Source organism: Erpetoichthys calabaricus, chromosome 13, assembly GCF_900747795.2.
Source record: "Erpetoichthys calabaricus chromosome 13, fErpCal1.3, whole genome shotgun sequence".
In the NCBI taxonomy this organism is placed as follows: domain Eukaryota; kingdom Metazoa; phylum Chordata; class Cladistia; order Polypteriformes; family Polypteridae; genus Erpetoichthys; species Erpetoichthys calabaricus.
Genome location: NC_041406.2, coordinates 136,107,187 through 136,129,973, shown reverse-complemented (window position 1 = coordinate 136,129,973; position 22,787 = coordinate 136,107,187). Strand labels below are relative to the sequence as shown.

General features: G+C 37.4%; 1 protein-coding gene across 5 annotated transcripts in view; it reads left to right on the top strand.

The window, feature by feature from the left end:
* The window catches only part of mboat1 (membrane bound O-acyltransferase domain containing 1), a 182,523-nt gene extending 162,313 nt beyond the window's left edge, over positions 1 to 20,210 (top strand). For 2 of the 5 annotated variants that reach the window (XM_051935504.1, XM_028817644.2), the window contains 4 exons: positions 8,768 to 8,832; positions 10,558 to 10,690; positions 17,701 to 17,852; positions 18,358 to 20,210. In XM_051935504.1, the coding sequence (XP_051791464.1) occupies positions 8,768 to 8,832; positions 10,558 to 10,690; positions 17,701 to 17,852; positions 18,358 to 18,496 (489 nt within the window). In that variant the 3' untranslated portion in view covers positions 18,497 to 20,210. Of the gene's footprint in view, positions 1 to 8,767; positions 8,833 to 10,557; positions 10,691 to 10,975; positions 11,386 to 17,700; positions 17,853 to 18,357 lie in introns of those variants that run through there. The other 3 variants (XR_007936554.1, XM_051935506.1, XM_051935505.1) reach the window with 3 other exon arrangements.
* Positions 20,211 to 22,787: the final 2,577 nt, after the last annotated feature.

Genomic DNA, 22,787 nt, shown 5'->3' with positions numbered 1-22,787 from the left:
TTTATCCCGACTGAATACTTGGTTTTATTTTATATTTATTGAACCTGATGCACTGCACTTTGGACACTGTGTTTGTTGTTGTGAAATAAAAGCACTTTGTCACTTTTTGGAAATATCCTCTAGCTTCATTACAGAATTGTCCTCATATGTCAGCTCATCTCGGTGACATTACCAACGGTGTTGGGTTCAGGGCTCTTTGTAAGGACGATGGGAGCATGGAGTGGATCTGCATCGTCACATCGCACTGTTTTTGTTTTATTCTGTGATTGTGCTAATAAGGGCAGAACCAAATTAAACATAATTAAATAGTGATCAGAAATAACTTCATTTAATGTAAGTTTAATTTTTCCACAAGAAAGGAAACAATGGCACAAAGGAACCAATAACAGGCAGTTACAACAACCCCAATAATAAATCCACATGGACATCAGAAGCTGGCAGAAACTCCACCCTGTACAATTATATAGACTGCTTCTGATAGAGAGTGAAAATAGGGATCTTAAACAGGCAGCAAAATCGGATAGAAAACATTACTGTTGATGAGCGGAGAGCCATACATTCACTAAGGGAAAATACAGAAATCATTATCAAACCAACAGACAAAGTGGGTGCTTTAGTCATCATGAACACATCAGATTATATACAGGAGGCACAAAAACAATTGTTCAGTACTATGCATTATTACAAACTACAAGAAGACCCAACAGATCTCTACAAAAAGGACCTAAAAAAGATAGTAAGTAGCTTTCTTCTTGACATCAGGGATCATGTAAACAGTATTAATTCCTGACAACCCCAAAATGGGCTACTTCTACATGTTTCCTAAAATCCACAAAGAAGGGAACCCAGGAAGGCCTATAATCTCAGAAATTGGCTCCCTTACAGATAATATTTCAGGTTGGGTGGAACACATACTTAAATCCCTCACCCGCAATACAACCAGCTACATTCAGGACACCACTGATTTCTTAAAAAAACTGTCTGCTTTAGGCCCCTTACCTGAGGGAACCTTACTGGCCACAATGGATGTTGAGGCACTTTACACAAACATCCCCCATGATGATGGCATATAGATATGTGAAACGTACCTCAAACAGCATGACTTACCCACAGAGTCAGTTATACAAATGATAAAATTCATTCTGACACATAATTTATTCTCATTTGGACAAGACTTCTACATGCAACAAATAGGAACTGCAATCGGCTGTTGGCTTGCACCTCACTGTTCAAACCTATTTATGGCAAAACTGGAGGAAGATTTTATGTCAATGTGAGTCTTAAAACCAATGTTGTACCTCCGTTACATAGACAACATCTTCATAATCTGGACTGCCAGTAAGAAGGACCTCCTCCATTTTCATAATGTGTATAATTCTTTCCACCCCAACATAAAGCTGAAGCTGAATTATTCAAAAACAGAAGTCAGCTTCCTTGACACCGCCATACAACTGAAAGACAAGCCACCCTTGTAACTTCTATTTTTCACAAACCGACAGACAGAAGGAACTACCTGAGAAGTGATAGCTTCCACCCGAAACACATAAGGCACTCCATTATTTTCAGCCAAGCAATTCGATACAACTGTATTTGCTCAGACCCAACAGACCAGGATAAACAACTGCAGGAGCTCAGACAAGATTTCATCAGACAAGGTTATACCCCCAAAACAACAGACACTCAAAGAAGAAGAGCTACTGCCATACCCAGAGACAGCCTTCTGGAACATAAAAAGAAAGGCAACAAGAACCGCATCCCCCTTGTTGTCACCTATAACATCTTGAAATACTTAAACAAATTATAAAGAATTTCAGCCAATGCTACACAATGACAAAATGCTGAAAAATGTATTTCCAGAACCTTCCCTCCTGGCATACAGACAACCGCCAAACCTGTAGCAACTAATTTTCCAAAACTCCCTAAATGGACCAACAGAAAATGGCACATTTCCCTACCTACAGAAAAGATGTAAAACATGTGCTCACATTTATAATATAGACTGTGTAGTTATACCCCACTGCCACCTAGAACATCACATAAAGGGATCGTTTTCCTGCAGATCATCTAATGTGGTCTACCTAATTCTCTACATGAAATGTCCTGACACTGCAATCTATGTGGGAGAAACTGGACAGACACTCCACCAAAGAATGAACTTACACAGGTTCCACATCAAGCATGGAAACACAGATGTTCCTGTAGTTGCCCACTTCAACAGCGATGGAGTCTGTGAGAGGGACTTTAAAGTCACAGTGCTTATGGGCAACTTCAGAACACAGCAAGAGAGAAAAGAATGGGAAGTTAAACGCATGCTAAAATGTAACACATTGCAACATGGTTTGAATAGAGACAAGAGTTTTATGGCCAGATATGAGGATTGTTTGCATCTCTCGGACTGACACAGACAGCCTGTCTACAGACCCACATTGTATTGAAAAACTCATCAGAAACTTCAAAAGACTTTGTTGGACAGTTATCTTATCCAAAGATCTTGCCTATACATTGTTCTCCTCTCTTGCTTAATGAATCTTAGCCTGGAGAGGTCTATTGATTTTTTACATTTAAGATGTCTCACTTAAAGGTTTCCAATGTTGTATCTCTCCTGGTGTCTATAAACACAGAGAACTCCAGGTTCTGTATTACATCTTGCCTGAAGAAGGGGCCTGAGTTGCCTTGAAAGCTTGCATATTGTAATCCTTTTTAGCCAATAAAAGGTGTCATTTAGCTTGACTTCTAACTTCATTTAATGAAGTAATGTTTAATTTTGAATTTCAACTCTGTGAGTTATGATTAAATCTAATGTTTGGTTATGATTATGAGTTGGATCTTTGACAATCTGACAAAATCCTAGTGAATTTAACAAATAAGTAAAGTATTTGCATTAAGTGTCAGTTTCTATATCAATGTGTACATTAGAATCCCTTATCAATATTACACGATCATAATTTATAGCCAAATTAGATCAAAGGTTGTCAAATCCTTCATGAACAATGAATAAGACCCTGGTGATCTTTAGACTAGCAGTACAATTGTGCTGAAATCTGTTTTATTATTTAAATTGAGTGCCTCAAAGGATGTGAATTCCCATAAATTTTCAGAAGTGGTTTGCATTTTGTCATAATGAATTATTCCAAGGACATCTTCTCAACCAATATCTCTTGATTAATAAAGGAATATGTATCCATCTGGTGATGCCTCAGCTAGGGGAATAGTGTCAGATTTACTAAGCCAGGTTTCAGTGAGAAGACACAAATCAGATTTTGTGCTTATTATAATATTATTTACTGAATACAACAAATACATGGGCATTTGAAATGCAGTCAGTCAAGGTGGAAAAGGAGTATGACAAGCACATTGAGTGCTTCTAGTGTTAATCACTTCTTAATTTTTACTAAATCCATTATTAATAGAGCTAAAAATAAGGTAGCAGAGGTACATGTTATATATTTTTATGATTCTGGTATGAGTCAGATTAGCCTATATTACCCATAAATATTTTGACCTGTTCATTGTTATCATTATATAGCCAATCCTCATTTTTCCCACCATCAGTTCTTGAGTTTAATCTCAAGTCAATTGCTAACCCTGGTAATCTAACCTCAATGTTCCAAGTACATGTTTCATTAGGCTCTTTGTGAGTGTTATTTCTCTCTGAACTTTTACATCTTGTTGAAGATGCAGTATAGGTGGTTCTCATGTTATTTTGTAGATCATTACTTAAACTAGGAGGTGTCCCCCCCCCCTCCCCCTTTGCCTGCGGTACTTGCCAACCACTTTGCATCTCTGCCTCTCCCATTGGGGGGGGGGGGGGGGGGGGATGGGCTGAACACACCACAAGGAGACGCGATCGCACCTCCGACACCTCCTCTTAAACGGTGATACAATGGGAAACACATACAATTTTTTTTTTTTTACCCCGTCTTTGCTCGATCAGCTGCTGGCTTGCTGCTGCTGCCATGCCTCGTGATCTGCATTTCACGCGGCGCATTTCTGTCATATCGCCTATGTCCATATATTCGATCTCTTTTCGCTTTTACCTTTTCATCAGTATCGCATTGAATTTTGATTCCGTGTTTGGAATTACATCGTGACAATGTAACATATCACTGCCCATGAGTGAATATTGTTTCTTTCCTTCTACAAGAAATGTGTCTGACATAACCACTCAGGACTTTTCCAAATCCCTTTGCATAAGCTCTTGTCTCACGGGGCTTCCGGCCCCAGACGTGGTTACATCGCTTGGCACGAAGACTCGTCTCGCGGGACGTGAAAGTGTCTCTGAGACAATCGCCAAAATATTATGTGCCTAAACTTTTAGAAGCTGTGCCACAGCATAATAAGGAGAGATTTACATGTGATTAGCCTATCTGATGTCATAAGATCAATTTTGTTCAGGGACTCCACACTTAAAGGCATCTGCCCTAAAAAATTTTAGCCTTATCAAACCATTGAAAGTATATCTCTGCTTCCCTTATTCATTCATTTATTTTAGGTAATGATAAGAATTTGACAATATCACAAAGTTATTATAAGTGTTGATTAAAGCATTTACCGTCAGTTTTCTCAATTACAATATACTGTACCTAGTTGTATCATAGCTTTAATTTTATTGGTTATTTCCAGCTGTCTTTCTTCTAGTTTGTGAAAAGCTGTCTGATTTATAACTTTGTTATTTCAAGTATTTAAAAGGTGTTTGAAGTATTCAAATTATTTAAACACTTCTGTTTGACTCATGGGCTGGAAACATTTCCATTTTGCCCTAAGGACTCTAAATCTTCATATTTCTGTATTTAGGTGTACGTCAAAATGCATTTTGAAGTTTTTCTAAAGGGATTACTGAGTTTTGTTATTGACTATCTACTAAAAAAGGGAGAACATGAAATATTAAAGCATGTATTTTGTTGTGGGAAACTCTTTTAGAAAGTGTTTCCCACGCCGCAACCACAACACAAGACACAAGCAGCACACGGTAATTATTTGTCTTTTTCTTCCTCTTTCTGTCCCCCTCTCTCAGTCACTGCCTCCTCCACTCCTCATGCAAGCTTTGTCTCCTTCCTCTCTACTCTGGCTCCTCGAGCTATGGCAGGCAGGTCCTTTAATATTGTCCCTGGAATTACTTCTGGTGTTCCCAAGGCTTAGCCCGGGAGCACCTCTGGGTAAGGCTGAAGCCCCATGAGGTAGGGCTCCCCAGTCCCTCCAGCACCCCCTGGCAGCACCCATGGAACCCAACAGGGCTGGACTAAAGAACTCTACTTCCCATGGTGCCCTGTGGAAATCCATGTCACCATCACAGCCCAATGGGAGATATTGTCCTGTGTATGCTATCCCCTCCGGTCTTCCCAGCTGAGGACATCCCAGCTGGGCCAGGCTCCCGGCTGTCCCTCACAATGTAAGTTCATGGACCATATGGGTCACAAAAAGTCAACCAAACAATGGGATGCCAGTGCTATCTTGCATCATTATAATCAGGCAAAATACAGCAATACAGATTTAACACTAGAATTACTAGAGCCTACAAAAAAAGTTGTAGATCCGGCCCACCTTAAATCCCATCACACCTCTCCGTCAGCGTCTTTTGTCCTGCAAATGTGCCGATAAAAACAAGCAGCAAGCAGCCTGCTATTCCATCCCCCCACCGACGCAGAACGTGCACAAAGTTCTCCCAGCTCATGCCTTAATTATCTGGGAGTGAAGTGCTGGAGTTTTTGAGTGAAAATAATAGATCGTTATTTGGAACAAATGCATTTCATGTGTGTTCCATTTCTACAATAATCTGTGTAAACACAATGTTAAAACAGGAACGTTTTTCATATTTTAGTAGTAAATGACAAAATGTTGGCATAAACTATATAATGTGTGAAGCCTGAAGTCCAAAGATCATATAAACACTTTCACAAAAGGTTCAAGGACGATACAACAGCTTCCGTGGTGTAGCAGTAAGAATTGCTGACTTGTAATCAAGAGTCCCCGGTTCGATCCCGACTGACTCCTATATTTGCCGTTTTCAGTAGTGAGCTGCTCTTATTGTTAGTATTATATAGTACACACATACATTTGGTTTGCGTCCGTAACAGACGGTGTACATTTATAGGACTTGTAAAAGTTACCTTTTTTTTTCACTTTTATTCTCTCAGTCACGATCACGATACATACTATCGCCCTAGGGATCTGACGCTGTTAGTTTTTATTTGAAACGGAATAATTGCAGATGTGAGTGGTGTTTTGAGGCAATGGAACTGGACATTCTCTGATCTGGAGGGATAAAAGCTGACACACAAATGCTGGTGAATCTGCCTTCTTTGTATCTCACCGTCACTTGATTTTCTTTTATACATTTTTTTTGAGTGTTCCTGCTCACGCTGAATTCGTATGCTCCTTATGGTCTATGAAAAACAGAGACATAGGTATATATGATATTTAGAATTATTTATTTTATGACCTGTACAGTACATTTCAGAAAACATTGTGGCACGGATGCAACATTATTCATATTATTCATATTCATTTGCATAACATCTTGCGGTTGTAATCAGTGACCGCGTGTTTTTTTTCCCCCGATCTTGCCAGTCTCAATGTTGCTGTATGGTGCTGTTGCTTTTATACTCCAGGACATGCAGAGGAAAGAACAGTACAGAGAGGTCAGTTCAGCACTATAAGCAATCATCAAATTCAAATGTTAACAGTTCACACACACGCAAGGACCGTCCTTCCTACATTTACAACGTATGTACCTGTTGCAATGCGCACTCACTGTACTGCTTTTATTATTGGAGGCATTCTCCTTCGGCTGCTAATCCCTCTAGGAATTTGACAATCACCCACACCAGATGGTCCTATCACTATACCTTGAATATATTATCATGGAGTTCATCATTTTGGTGAGCTGCACCTGTACCACTCACCAAAGCAGATGTCCACTCACCACACAGCTTTCTTTTGAAGACATCTCTTCTCAGCTGCTAACCCCGGTGAGAATATGGCAATCACCCACACCAGGTGCACTCAACAATATACTTTAACCCAATCAAACAATATAAAATTAATATTATTATAAAAACGCAGTAAAACCAATAGTAGCAAAAGTAGGAAATGTATTTAAAAGGATTTTATTTTAAGAGAACAACATTCCTTGCAGTCTAAAGTTAAACTTAACAAACCAGAATTCAATCCCTGCCAGAGGGAAAGAGAGGAGAGCCAACATCATGTACAAATCTTTAAAAACAACAAAGAAAGGAGAATGTCCTTTCCCCCGATATAAATGCTTATTCTAATTAGTGTTACAATAATAGTGTTACAATAGTGTCCTAATATTAATTAAATCTTGCCATATTTTAAAAAGTTTTAAACAGATCCTGTAAGTGAGAATTACATTTTTTCCAATTTCATATAGTATACAACATCAGTGACTTATAACAGGAGGGCTGGGATTCTCCCGGTTGAGCAAGATAAGTCTATGAGCTAGTAGGGAGGTATATGCAATTACAATCAATTTGCCGTTCTCCACTTTAAGCCCATCCAGGAGTACACCAAACACAGCTGTATGATTTTTGTCCAGAATGATACACACCAAAAACATGTGGCCCAGTTAGGCTGGATTTAGATTGCAACATTCACAGGTTGAATCTTGCCCTGGATACATTTTGGACAGTTTAAAACTAGATAAATACGCTTGATAAAAAAAATTTTAGGTTGAATGATTGAATGCTTTGCTCATGTGGAGCTGGAGTGTATTCTATGCATGGCTGCCTTCCACTCCTCTGCAAAAAGGAAATCTTTAAAGGTTAAGAAATGTATTTGAAAAAGACTCATTAAAAATACTTATGCTGAAATTAAAGGTGATAGAAGATGAGTTTTGTAAAGTTCGGCACAGAATTGCTTCAGATTGTTGTTCAGTAAGCAGAGGTCGTTATACATATTATGTATTTACAGCAAAACATATTTGAAAAATATTAGTAATGCACAGTGTGTTTCTACATTAAAGACCAGTGGGGAACAACTATAGCAGATGTTGCGCAAAATAAGTAATAATTTACCCTCACTAATTTAAATTATTTTAGAAATGTTTTAACAACCCTCAGCATTGTATTCTTAAGCATTTTTACAATTTTTTCTATCATATGCAGCATGATTACTTATCTATAAAAATACTGGTTTTTGAAGTATGTAAAACAGTCTATGTGCCAGATACAGCAAGCCTGTTTCGAGCGAGGGGCTGGGCTGTATTATTGTCTATTCCCTGAGTGTGTGTGCACATGTACAGCGTCAAGTTTCCTGTTTAGAAAAAGAAGAATGGAAATCAATATTATGAATGCATTGTTACACAGGACATTACACTGCATCTTGATTTTCACCCACTCCTGCGGAACACCACTCTAAATAAGTAAAAGCCAACAATAAAGCATACTGTATGTATGCTCCTTCTATTTCATGGAAAATAAAACAAGTGTTTGATCCTCCTGTGTCAAAGATGCACAGAATCCTGGTGTATAAAGAACAGGTTTCAAAATAAGATCTATGTCTGATTAGTAGTACAACCTAAGAAAAGACACTGTACTATGTAACCTGGCAGTAATTGAATTTGAACTTGACTTGAATGACACTTTAGTCAAAGAGATAATAGTTATAATGAAAAAAGCAATAAGACTTTTTCAATACATAAATAATCTTTTGCTCAAATTCCTTCATGCTGTGTTTTTTATTTTGCCCTTTCACTGCAATTACATATTTTATATAAAATGAACTTACTAGAAAATCTTTTTGTTTTTAGACTGCAACAAGCTTTAAAATGTACATTGACAACTGGAATATTCAGACAGCAGGCTGGTTAAAACGGTATGTTGTGTTATATGATATATAACTACTATGTGTGTTGTTGTTAAAAGATGTCTGCTGAGTATTACAGTTTCTTCTTTTGCAAATTAAATAATGAAGCAATACAAATACTACTGATGTTTCTTTGCTGATAAGCAGTATCTATAAACAGTATTTGTTTGGCTTTTTTGTCATTGATTAACAGAAAAAGATTCTTTAATGTCAAGTGATCTACATTAATTACAAATTTAAAACACAGAATAATTGATCTCATAAGTATACACCCCTTCATGTCAGTATTCTATAGATGGACCTTTGGCAGGAATTCCAGCCTTGATTGTCTATGGGCAGTTTTCTCCATCAGCTTTACTCATTTGCATACTGCAATTTAATTCGTTGCAAGGCTGCTGAAATCCTGTCAAGCTGCACGAGGATTGTGACTGAACAGCCTTTTTCAAGTCCAGCCAGAATTTCTCAGTTGGACTGAGCTCTGGACTTGGCCACAGCAGGACATTAACAGTATTTACTTTGAAACCATTCCTGTGTAGCTTTGGCTTTATGTTTGGGGTTGCTGTCTTGCTGGAAAATAAATCTTCTAAGTCACAGGTATTTGTTAGGATGTGTTGTCTTAAATAAGGCAAAAAGAGTGTGTGGCTTCCAAATACTTCATTAAAGGCTTAACTGGCCAAGCTAAGCCAGGTGTCCTTTGCTTGCCTGGAAAAAGCCTCACTCCAATGGTCTTAAAGTATAAGTTCTGTAGTGTTGGCTAACCCAAAGTTATTTATTTACAATCATGGTATATTATATATTATTTTTAGTACCATGAAATTGTGTTTTAAAGTGAGGAATTTAAATAAATTTTAAAAACCCCTTTTCTGCTTCTGCTGCTTACAGTAAAGTTAAATGTTACATTGGTCCTTAGATGAATGCAACAGTCTTAAAATTTACTGAATGAATCTGTTTTTTCAAACCAAAAATGTTTTCCAGTATTGATCTGAGTCTTGAGATTACACACTCTTACTGAAAAAACAGCTTATCCATGTTGTTTTAAAAAGGTAAATAAGTAAAGAGCCACTCTTGTGAGGTAAAGCCATTGTAAATGGAGACTTACTGTGCACTTAACTTTGCCAATTACCCATTCATCTTGCGTTGGAAAAAGAAAGTAAACCCTTGACGTCAGAAGGTTCTATAGCCCCTTTAAGTAGAAATCACTTCTTGTCATTCTTGACTTGGCATTTTACATATGAGTCTCTGACCTCGACTGAGTGAAATTTTTGACTAGTCCTCCATGCAAACTTCAGTTGCAAGATGTTAGTTGGTTTTCTTGCATGTACTGCCTGTTTCAAGTATCCCCACAACATTTCAATGGTATTCAAATCACGGAGTTGACTAAGCCAGTCCATAACCCTCCATTTCTCTTTTTGAGCCATTCCCTGGTGGATTTGCTAGTGTGCTTTGGCTCATTATTGTTTTGAAAGGTCCAGTTTTGGTTCAATTTCAGCTTTTGAACAGACGACCTCACATTTTCTCAGGCACTCTTTGATATGACTAATTAGCCAAACACACTCATCCTTCAAACATGGGAAAAAACCTTGTGAATAGGCAGTGGCAACAAACATTACTAAACTGGATTGTGTAGGTTTGATAACTGTAATAATATTATTAATAGCATATACATGTATTTTTCTACATGGATAACATAATTTTTGTATTAACAAGCTATTTTAATTCCTTATTTTTTTCCAGAATATGCTATGACCGAGCACCATACTACCCTACAGCTTTAACCTTTGTGCTTTCTGCTGTTTGGCATGGAGTATATCCAGGATATTATTTCACATTTATTACAGCAATTCCAATTACTATGGCCGCTAGAGCAGTAAGTTTGAATAAATTCATGTGTTAAAATAAATTACTTACTAATGAAGAAAATCACAGTTCAGAACAAAAAATGAAATTAATTTGTGCTTATGCTATACTACATATACCACAATATGTGTGCTAATTTGTTCATTAGAAATACACCTGTAATGTTTGACTGTTTATTTTTAAAATTTATATATATTTTTTTATTCAGGAAAGATTAAATTAGGGCTAGGATAATCTGGGGTGTGTTTCTTGAAACTTTTGTAACAACAACAACAACAGTTTATTTCTTGTATAGCCCAAAATCACTCATGGAATACCTCAATGGGCTTTAACAGGTCCTGTTTTTGGCAGCTCCATAGCCGTGACTCCGTAAGAAGACAAGATAAAACCCCCTAAAAAAAGCCTTGTAGGGAAAAAATTCAGAGAGTGAGACCCCTTTCCAGGTAGATTGGGTGTGCAATGGATATCAAAATAATAGAGTAAATAAAATGCACAAAAAAGAACACAAGTAATCCATGAAGTAAAGTGAACGCTAAGCACTTCACTATCTTGAACTTAAGATTTTTCATTAATTAACGAATGTTTCCTGAAACCCTTTGTAACTAAAGTAGCTGGTAATCTGTTTTGGAAATCAATTAGGTAACTGACCCACTCATAATTTTCAACATCATTGTTTATTTGGGCTTTTCCTGGTGACTCTGTCACCGTAGGTAAATCACAAAAAACACACTAACCACACTTTTTGGACCACACAATAATAATGATAATAATATAATTATTATTATTGTTATTATTTATTAGGTCAATGTTTAAATTTAAATATTAAATTATAATATAAGCTATAAATTAGTACAAAAGGTGCTCTTTGCAGCTTTAATATCTGTATACAATTTGAGTACATAATGAATTACCAATTAATCACACTTGCCAACTAATCAGTCAGATCCTTTAAAGTGAGAAGGTGATTAACCCGTTAGTACCCAGCAACAGCAATAATAATAAATGAAATGTTTATTTATTATGTACATTATAATGTACATTATTATGTAATAATGTATTATTATTATGTAGTGCCTTTCCCGTGCTCAAGGCGCTTAGTTAAACAGCAGGGTATATGTAACATTAGGATCAAATACTGTATTTCTGCATAGAACACTAAAATAGATAAATACAGGAGATACAAAGCATTAAAATAGAATAAAAGACAATAAACCAGAGTAAAATACTAAATTCAATACTAAAAGAAAAGCCTGAATAAATAACATCATTTGTGATGTAACACACACACACACACACAAATTATCCTGAGCATCTGGACAGAGAGGTAAACTGAAAGAAGGGGCAGAATGTTAGGTTAAGTTAAAAGCCTCCCTGAGCAGATGAGTTTTAATTTCTTTTTTAAAGGTATGAATTGAGTCAGACTGATCTAATTAATTTGGGGGAGGTCATTCCAAAGTCTGGGTGCTATACAGCTAAAGACCCTGTCACCCACAGAGTCTAGGTTAATGTGGGGCACAACAAGATTGCCAAGAATCAGAGGACCTTAGTAGGCGAATAGGAGCATAGTGATGGAGAAAGTCACTGATGCAGTCCGGTGAAAGGCCATTTAAAGCTTTGTAGGTTAATAATATAATTTTATATTCAATTCTGTAAGACAAAGGAAGCCAGGGAAGGTGAAGCAGGATGGGCGTTATGTGCTTGCTGCTGCTGGTTCGTGTAAGGACTCTTGTAGCCGAGTTTTGAATCATCTGGAGCTATAATACTGTAAAAGATTAGAAGGGACACTGCCAGTAGGAGTTACAATAATTGATGCAGGATGTGATAAAAGCATGGACAAGTTTTCTCAGCATTAGAAAAGGAGAGGAAGGAGCAAACACATGAAATGTCATGGAGGTGAAAGTTTGTTAATGTGGTTTGTGTGGGTGGAATAAGAAGAAGAAATCAAAAATGATCCCAAGATTCCTTACATTAATTAGAAAGAAGCTCTGAAGAGATCACCATCAAGATGGACTGAAAAGGAGCTACTTTTCTTAAGTTGCACTTTAGTGCCAATTTTGCAGGAGTTCAGTTTCGTTTGCAGTTTAATTTTAAAGATTTCTGCTCCATCCAGGTTTTAATTTCACTGAGGAAAGTTGTGAGATGAGAGAGCCTTGATGAAGTTTTGCATTTAATATTGAAATAGAGTGGATTATTGTCTGCAAAAAAAAAATTGATAAACCAGTCCAAAGCTATAAATAATATGGCCAAGGGGGAAGCATATAGGACACAGAAAAGCAGAGGACCGAGGACAGAGCCCTGATGAACTCTTCGTGTGATTGGCGCTGAGCTGGACGCTGTTGCCAAGACTAACAAACTCTTGCCTATTAGCCAAATAGGACTTAAACCACTGGAGGGCAGTGCCAGAGATACCCAGAATGTTCAGCATTCTAGACAGTAGAATGTTCAGAGCATTGTGCAGCTCAACAAGAGAACAACAAGTAATATCCATATTACTAACCGAGAATGGTAAACCGGATATGGACACAGGGACATGCCCGTGGATGCAGGAGACATAGTGCGCAGGCGCCACACATAGCCCCCCTCCCCAGGGTGAAACGGGAGAGACTACGAACGTGCGCAGGCGCCACACAAAACCCCTCCGCCCCAGAGCGAAACGGGAGAGACTACGAACCGTCTGACATGCCGCAAACCAGGCAGGCACGGCTCCAAAAAGAAACAGCTCGACTGACCGAGCTACAAAGTGAAATGGGACACACTACGGAGTCCGCAGTGGTCCACAATGCACCGCATAATAGTACGGAAGGAGCTCCGTATTAACAGTGGGGGGCCCCAGAGTAACACGGGCAGACGCTCTGTATTAAACGTACGTCATCCTCACACGTCCAAACTATACAGCATAGGTGGATCACATTACAGTGATGCATTATTGATAATACAGTAAAGATCACAGTATCGCAAACAAATGGAAATTATTACTCGACAAAGGAAGAATATAATCACCACGGACCAGGTGTCATTGAAACAAAAGCAGAATAAAGCAAGGTCAGAAATAAACGACAGAGTAGAAAACAAAGTAAAACGTCATAAAGAGGTTAAAGAACGGGGCCAAACACATGGACAGCAGGTTACAGATAATGAAAACTGAAATTCAACAGCTTCAAAAAAACCTAGGCACGAAACACATGCACAGCAAGATACAGAATATGAAAGCAGAGGAAAACGACAGTTAAACGTCCACACCACACAGCAGAGGCAGACCCGGAAGGTGCAGGCGCCTACATCGCGCGTCGGAAGGCACGGGAAAGTATGAAAGGCAAAGGCATCTACACAGCATGGTAGAACCCAACATAATACGGAAGGCGCAGGCGTCACCGCCATATTGTGAGTGGCACTACTGCGAATTTGAAGTTAGGAATAATGTGCTGCTTGGGATCGTACAAAACGCTGAACGCGACCCACCTGTATACGATCAATGAACGCATGCGCCTATAACGTGCGTCTGTAAACTGCGGAAGCAAAGCAGGCACGGGTTCAAAGTGAATGAGCTCGACTGACGGATATACAAACACGAGGCCGCCTGGATAAACTCAATGAACGGAGGCGCCTACAACGCGCGTCTGAAATGCCGCAGGCAATGCGGGCACGGCTCCAAAACGAACGAGCTCGACTGATGTATTTCAGGATACCCAACGCCGGGGGGAGGCAAGCGAAGCGAGCAGGGGGCGGAGCCCCCTTGTCACTGGTCTAAATGTAGTTTTCCAGGCAGAAGTGAAACCAAGTGTTTCCAGGCAGAAGTGAAGTGTGTTGGCTGGGATTGGCTCCAGCAGACCCCCGTGACCCTGTAGTTAGGATATAGCCGGTTGGATAATGGATGGATGGAGAGATGATTCACAGATCTTGTACTGAAACATGCAATAGCAAGAGAAATATGTATCATTTAAGCCATCTCTGACCAATCCAAAGTCTATTTTTTTTGTTGTTTTTAAGTAGGTCAAATTGCAGGGATAAAGAACTACCTTATAGATGTTTTATAAGAGTTATTAAGACCAAACAAAGTCTTTGTATAAAGTTTTGTTGTATACAGTGTGACAGATAGGGGCGCTGTCGCTCCCTTGAACCCTCGGACAATACGTCAGACACCAGATAAAAGTCCAAAATGACTTTATTATAATAATAAATGTGTACAAAGCACCCTCCACTCCAAATACTCAATAAAACAATAATTACAAATCCAATAACCAAATCACAATCCTCCACTCCCAGACGCTTAGTCACCCTGCCTCTCAACTCAGCTCGTCCATCTGGGACTTCCCATAATCCTTTATAATCTGTGACCCGGAAGTTTTTCTGTCCCTCAGTCCATGTGACTTTCTATCACTTCCGGGTCAGGTAAAACTTCTCCTTTTCTTCATCCCAGAAGTACGTCATTCCCTCTGTCGCTGTGACTATGATGCACTTCCGGGTTATAGGGAACATACAAGTCCTTACGCCTTCCTGCAGCAACTCCTGGCGGTCCCCATGGTAGCCAGCAGGGCTGTGCATAAAAACTCCGTTGTCCATAATTCCCTGCTGACATTCGGGGCACCTCCATGCTGCAAGGAGGGCACCATCTAGCAGCCTGGGGGTATTGGCCAGGATGAATGGCTGGCCATATCTCACAACAGTAACAGTATATGAGTAATACATACTTTTTTAGTACCTAAACTTGCATGTTACCAGTTATTTTATATATATGACATTCAAGGAATTAATGAAATAATAAAATATTGGAAGATGTCAATTTGAAAATAAAAAATTGAAACAGATGTACCATTCAGTTGTTCCCCATATTTACTTGACCCAACCCAAATCTCATTTCCAATCATTTCAAGTACTTTTTTTCTTACTTAATATCATTAAAAATAAATACAGTAGAACCATTATGCCATTTGTAAAATAATATTACAGTTTGGGCTTACTAATCTCTCTCTCTCTCTCTCTCTCTCTCTCTCTCTCTCTGTGTGTGTGTGTGTGTGTGTGTATATATATATATATATATATATATATATATACATTCACGGCATTCATAGTCTGAATCACAATCTCCTGGTAGGTAACCACCCATACAATCAGATTGTGATTCAGACTACGAATGCCGTGAATGTAATTACCCCGATCTACATGCTGTCAAATAAATGAACCACACGCCGTGGCACAGCGTTAGGGGCGTCGCCTCTAGCACTGACCTCCGAGGTTCGATTCCCGAGAGGGAGTGCAGTAGCGTGTGTACGCCTGATGAGCCCAGAATTAGGGCGAAACACGTGTCGCGTACTGTTTGCATTATTTGACAGTAAACTATTTCAACCCATTCTATGATCTGCTTCTCACAACTGAGGGCATCGTGGAGGATGTTAGCTGACTTGCTGACCAACCACAAGCGTTACCTGGTAGGTAAACCACCCATACAATCAGATTGTGATTCAGACTACGAATGCCGTGAATGTAATTACCCCAATCTACATGCTGTCAAATAAACGAACCACATGCCGTGGCGCAATGTTAGGGGCTTCGCCTCTAGCGCTGATGTCCGAGGTTCGATTCCCAAGAGGGAGTGCAGTAGCGTGTGTACGCCTGATGAGCCAAGAATTAGGGCGAAACACGTGTTGCGTACTCTTTGCATTATTTGACAGTAAAACTATTTCAACCATATATATATATATATATGATATATATATATAGATATATTATATATATATATAATCAGGCATCCATGCTTGGGTTTAATGTCACCTAGTGTTCAAAAATGTGCTGGAATGTCTGATGAACAGAAGAAATAAGAAGCACAAAGAAAGATGGATGTAAGGGCTACAATTTCCGATGAATAAAGACATACTGTGATCAAAGCAGACAAACTTATCATTGTATGCCTGCTTTAAGAAACAGGTGTTTTGCTGTGCTAGTTTATATAGTCAACTATACTTAACACGGACCCTTTTTACCAATTAGAAAACTGACATTCTTTTGTACTTGAGACAGGGTAGGCGCAAGGGTGTTGTGGTAGTGTCCTTGCACTGGGTGCCACCAACACTACACTCATGTCAGTTTTGGTCCTTTGCAATTTACAGTTATAACTACCTGGATTTGCATTTGGATTATGATGTGGTAATTTGGAATACTCATGCTTATTGTTGCAATGTAAATTTGCATCAAATATAATACTGAGCCTTTCACAGAAGTGTAGGAGTGAGATAACAATTTAGAGTCAAAAGCCAGAGTAGTCACTTAGAATACATACACTGTTAGATATTGGGCCATTTGGCACTTCACACAGGAAAAGTGAAGCAAACGGTCACACAAGATAGTCTTCTCTTAGTTAAAACCAGAGCATAACGCATCCTTGCTCAATATGATTTACTTTAAACATGTGGAGTGATATATTTTTTGAGTTTCTGTAAAATTTTAATTTCCCCTTGGGACTAAATAAATTATCTATCTATTTTGGTCTGCGTTGCAGTTTTTGGGAGACAAATTGAAACAGCACCAAAAAGTGCTTTTCACATCTATCTATCTATCTATCTATCTATCTATCTATCTATCTATCTATCTATCTATCTATCTATCTATCTATCTATCTATCTATCTACTATCTCTATCTATCTATCTATCTCTATCTATCTATCTATCTATCTATGATAACGGTACATCGTGTCTCAATGCTTTTAATTCAACCTGACACAACTGCAGGCTAACCTGGAAGCATACTTCACTCAGATATAAACAAAATAAACACAATAATGTTGTTTCATAAAAAACACACAAATACACAGTTTGTGTGTTCTAGTTTATGTTTTACTTTTGTTTATGTAAATCTATTTTATTAATGAAGCTGGCCACAGTTCATTGGCATGTGATAAAGTTCACCTTGTATGGCATGGTTTTAGATCAATTAAAATTACTTGCAATTTCTAATTTTAGAAATTATATTTTATTATGTATTTTTTTTACTTACATTATTACCCCAATTAATATTTTTTATTGCAGGTTCGAAACAATATAAGGCATCATTTTCTTGTCTCCCAGATGATGAAAACAATGTATGATATAATGACATGGGTATTCACTCAGTTTGCTGTTAGTTATACTGTTATGCCCTTTATCCTTCTGGCGATGGAGCCAACTATAATGTACTACAAGTAAGCCTGCTTCCTATCCTACTTTTTTGTTATTTTGTAATTATCATGTAATATGCATTTTTACAGATTCCAAGTAACAAAATATATATTCTTGACTCCTACATTATACAGTACATCCAGGTGTTAAGAGTTGGAATAGTGAAAAAGTGTGTAACAATACAGTGTTTCAAGAGAAGTTAACTGAACTCTAGCCTTGGAACTGTCCTGACATTTCCTCTTGACATATAAAGACATACAGTACTTATAACACATACTTATTAATTCTTACTTGTATATGTGACCAATTAAAAATAGTTAAAATTTATACATAGAAGTAGTATATACACAGATACTGTATATAGTATGTTGAAACCTGGTTTCATCTATGAGGTAGTAGGGCTAGAAACAGCACCAAAATGCTATTACTATATAAAATTGCCTAGTTGATCCTGAATTTTATTAAATTTACCTAATGTAAAAGTATTTAATTATATAAACAGAATGTTTCCTTTCTTTTCTTTCTTAGGTACATGTATTTTCATTTTCATATCATAAGTATTCTTGTATTAATTCTTTTACCAATAAAAAAAAATCCACATAGTATTCAATACCACAGTTTTCATATCCACGTAAAAGAGAAATACAGGACAAGAAGAATACAGTGAAAGGAGCCATGTCTCATCATTTAAGCATGAACTTATGGATGCCTTGTGGATTTGGAGAAACACTTTTACTGTTTACATGATTGGAATAGTCAATATATTTAATTGCAACATATGGTGCAGAAAAATAAGTACTTATGATTTGGAGTATGATTGCAGACATTAAAGTGTCCTCTGAAGGTGTGATCTTCTGCCTAGAATAACTACTTGATACCATTTGTTGGAACAGCCAGTACAGTGTGGTCTCCACAGTTTACTTAAGTTATAACTAATAGGATACACATTATATAAGAGAAATAAATACTAATAATGGAACAGGAATTAGAACAAGAACTAATTACAAGGGTAAAGACAAAAACAAAGGATTATGAGACATTCAAAGGAGAATCCCTAAAATGTTAGAGAACAACATCCAAAACTGCACACTGGTTAAGTTTTGACAGTTTGTATATACGTTTTAAGCACTATGCTCAATTGCAGTGCTTCTTCTGTATGCTCACCTGTCATACAGTATGACTATAGTAATGTCAGACAGAAAAAGAGACTCAAACTCACCTTCAACCACTGCCTACTTTTACCTAGATGTGACCACCACATCTAGGATATCCTCAGCTTCACTAGTATTCTTCTTACATAATTTTATCAGACACTCTTGTAGGTGCCACCTTTTTAGACTTCTGGTATTTCTCTTTTACATCTAGGGACCTTCATCATAACAGAACATTAAAGGTCACCTTCTTTATCTTGATTGCTTTTCTCACTTTTACCTTTCAGGTACAAAACACTGCAATTAATTGCAGGTGCCACTACTGCTAAGATCTTTCTTTGGGTTCATTCTGACTCTGTTTCAATATCACTCAGTAAACTTTGACCCTGCTGTAGTCCCAGGTGCACTTGAATGTGTATGAGCAACTGTTTCTTTGACATAGTGTTATGACCAGTCCACGTATATTGCAGAAGCAATTGAAATGACCATTTCCCATAACTCTAAAACTCGAATTGCACAGCTCCCAGCTTCCACACCTATTCTGTTCCACTCCAAGTCAGAAGTGAGGTTCTCCAAGGACAATGTCATGATCTTGAAGGCCACTTGTAATTTATTAGGATTAAGGTTTAGTAAACTTTTCTATTCTGATGCTATAGTAATGCCACCTCTGCTGATTATAAACTTTACCTGTAATTACACCCCTAATTTTTTTTTCTTAACCCATTTAGAGCATACTGTACATCCAATGAAATTGCTCATCTCTCAATTATAACTAAATCACCAATCCTGTAAAGGATTGAATGCTTTTAATGGAAACATCCTAGGGCTAATTTCTACCTTGAGTTTAATACTGCCAAGATATTTTTTTTCTGTTCTCTCTTGCTTCCTACGGACATGCAGTGCTAGAACATGGATAGATGACTGAAAAAAGTAAAATTCAAATAAAAATTTGTAAAAGTCCTGATGTCACCCAATACCTGAGGCCCAATTGGCTGTATCTTGTACATATTATAGGCAGAGTAAGTATTTCTGATTGCAAACTACTGTCATTCGTATGTATATATGCATTATATACAGTATATTTTTTTACATGGTTTGTCTTTTGACCTTCTGCAACTATTAAAATATTCAAATCCTAAAGGGAATATATAAACAAAGGTCCATAACTCCTAATAAAATATTTTGCCAATGTGGTTGTACAAGTTAAAAATAAAATGATTTTTAACAAAATGTGAAGTGTTACTTGTATTTAACCTTGAATGTTGGATATGACTTTGGTCTGAAGTTATTAAAGATTGTTTTAGTAAATAATTTTAGCACCCTAGAAAAGACAATATAATTTTCAAGTGTTATAAAGCATACAAAGAAGAATTTGAATAAGATTGTCTCTCCATTTTTAGCCATGCAGGTGCAATTTCATTGCCTTCTGATTCCTTCTTTACTTTCAAAGTGCAAATATTTGTGACTCAGTACTAAAGCTGGAAGTAAGGTAATGCAATGCCACCCTCTGCTTTAGACATTTGCAGAGTTGCCTTTTCAGCCTGTGGCCTTTTGCATTCTAAATTAATCCAATTAAAAATTTTGTCTTATCCTTTTGATGAAAGAACAGAGAATGCATACTGTATAAAAATACAGAAGGTTATGCATACGCTTTATAAAAGACTAGTTAGGCCGCTCCTAGAGTACTGCAGTTTTGGTCTCCTGACTATATTTAAAACATAGCAGCACTAGAAAAAATCCAGAGAAGAATGACTAGGCTGATTCCAGGACTGCAATGGTATGAGTTATTATAAAAGATTAAAGGAGTTGAACTATTTCATTTTCAGCAAATAGAGATTTAGAGGTGACATGATTGAAGTGTATATAATTATGAAATAAATTATTACAATGAATCAAGACTATTACTTTAAAATGAGTTCAACAAGAACACAGGGGTAGAGTTGGAAACTTGTTAAGGGTAAATTTCACAGAACTGTTAGGAAGTTTTTCTTCACATAGACAACTACAGATTTATAAAGTAGGTTACTAAATAGTGTGGTAGACATTATGACTTTAGGGACATTCAAAACACGACTTGATCTTATTTTGGAGGAATTACGTGGATGGATTTACAATGTTTGTTGGGCTGAATGGCCTGTTCATGTCAAAATGTTTCTGATGTTCTAATATTCTGAAAATATGCAGGAACACAGAAAGTTATAAAAGAAGAGAACAGGAGAAACAAATAGAGGGTTGGGGTTCCACTAGGTGGAAAAACATTTAATTTTAGGTTGTATTAAAGTGTGATAACAAATGGCCTTGTGAACACCTTTGCAGAAATCGGCCAATATTTTTTCAGAGTAATGTTCATTATGCAGGAGACATGGGGTCTCATGTATAACTCCATGCATAGAATTCACACTAAAACATGGCATATGGAAAAAAGTGGAAATGTGCGTATGCACAAAAAAATTCAGATGCTAAAAACTGTGCATAACCCAACTTCCACGCATTTCCACTCCTTAAATTCCTGTCAGCATGAAACGCACCTGCCACCCACCCCGACTCCTCCCATAATTTTGCATATTTGAATATGTAAATCAATATAAATAGCCCTTTCAGTTGAGTGCTTTCCTCAAAGACAATGGCAAAAGCACGTATAAAAAGAATAATTTCACCAGAAGCAAAGCACAGGTCTTACTCAGTGAAGCTGAGGCAAGGAAAAATATACTTTTTGCTGGCTTAGGCACGGTATGAAAAATAAAAGGAACTTGATGAAATGAAACTCAAAAGTTTAAGTTCAGAAATTCGCACAGTGCCCAAAATAAAAAAGAAGTGGTCAGATGTCAAAGTCCACATGAAAATGCGAGTCGTAGCCTACCGTCTGAGTGTCATACGGAAGCATATTAGGGCACAGAGAACAGAAAAAAAAGGGTACAGAGAAGAAAATAAAAGGTCAAAATGTCGACTTTAATCTCTAAATTTCCACTTTAATCTCATAGTTTGTCATTAAAGTAGAACGTTGTAAACTTCATCTTAAAATTAATGCTTAATTTACTAGAGTTTCCCAAATCCCATCATAACTAAAGTAGCACGTTAAATGCTTTGCATTCTATGTCTTCTATGTATGTGAACCACTATGTGCTTCTCAAATGGGCTTTCTCTTTCACAGACAGGAGCACATAGGCACTAATTGCCACACAGAATACATTACATTCAAGGTATTACAGCTCTCTGAACATTTTAGAATACTAGATAGATAGATAGATAGATAGATAGATAGATAGATAGATAGATAGATAGATAGATAGATAGATATAGATAGATAGATAGATAGATAGATAGATAGATAGATAGATAGATAGATAGTGTAGAAGAAGAATGTTCTCCTCAGCACCATGTATTTTGTGTGTTTAGTAAATTAGAATCTTTATAATAACTATTTTGTAACTTGCCAGTGAGAAACGCTTTGGCTTATGAACTAACAAAAATATGTTATTCCAGGGTTCAGGAGGAATAGTGTCCAGATGAATAAAATGTAAGCTGTTTCTTGTTTTTCCCTTTCTCAGAGTGAATGTTTCAGGGACAAGGTCACAAGGCTGCAGAACTGTACATGAAGTTTATGCAAAGGCGTCTCTCCTGTGCTCAGCTTTGAAAACACAGATAATGCTTAGCTCAACAGACATATTGTTTAACTTTACTGTTTTGATAAGGATGTTCTTTCTGTCTTATTAATCATGAGATGCTGAAGTATAAAAAACCCCTCCTGGCTTTTGATCAGGGTTCAATTGAGCTTTGCGGCAATAAGTTATACTCTTTTGAATCTCT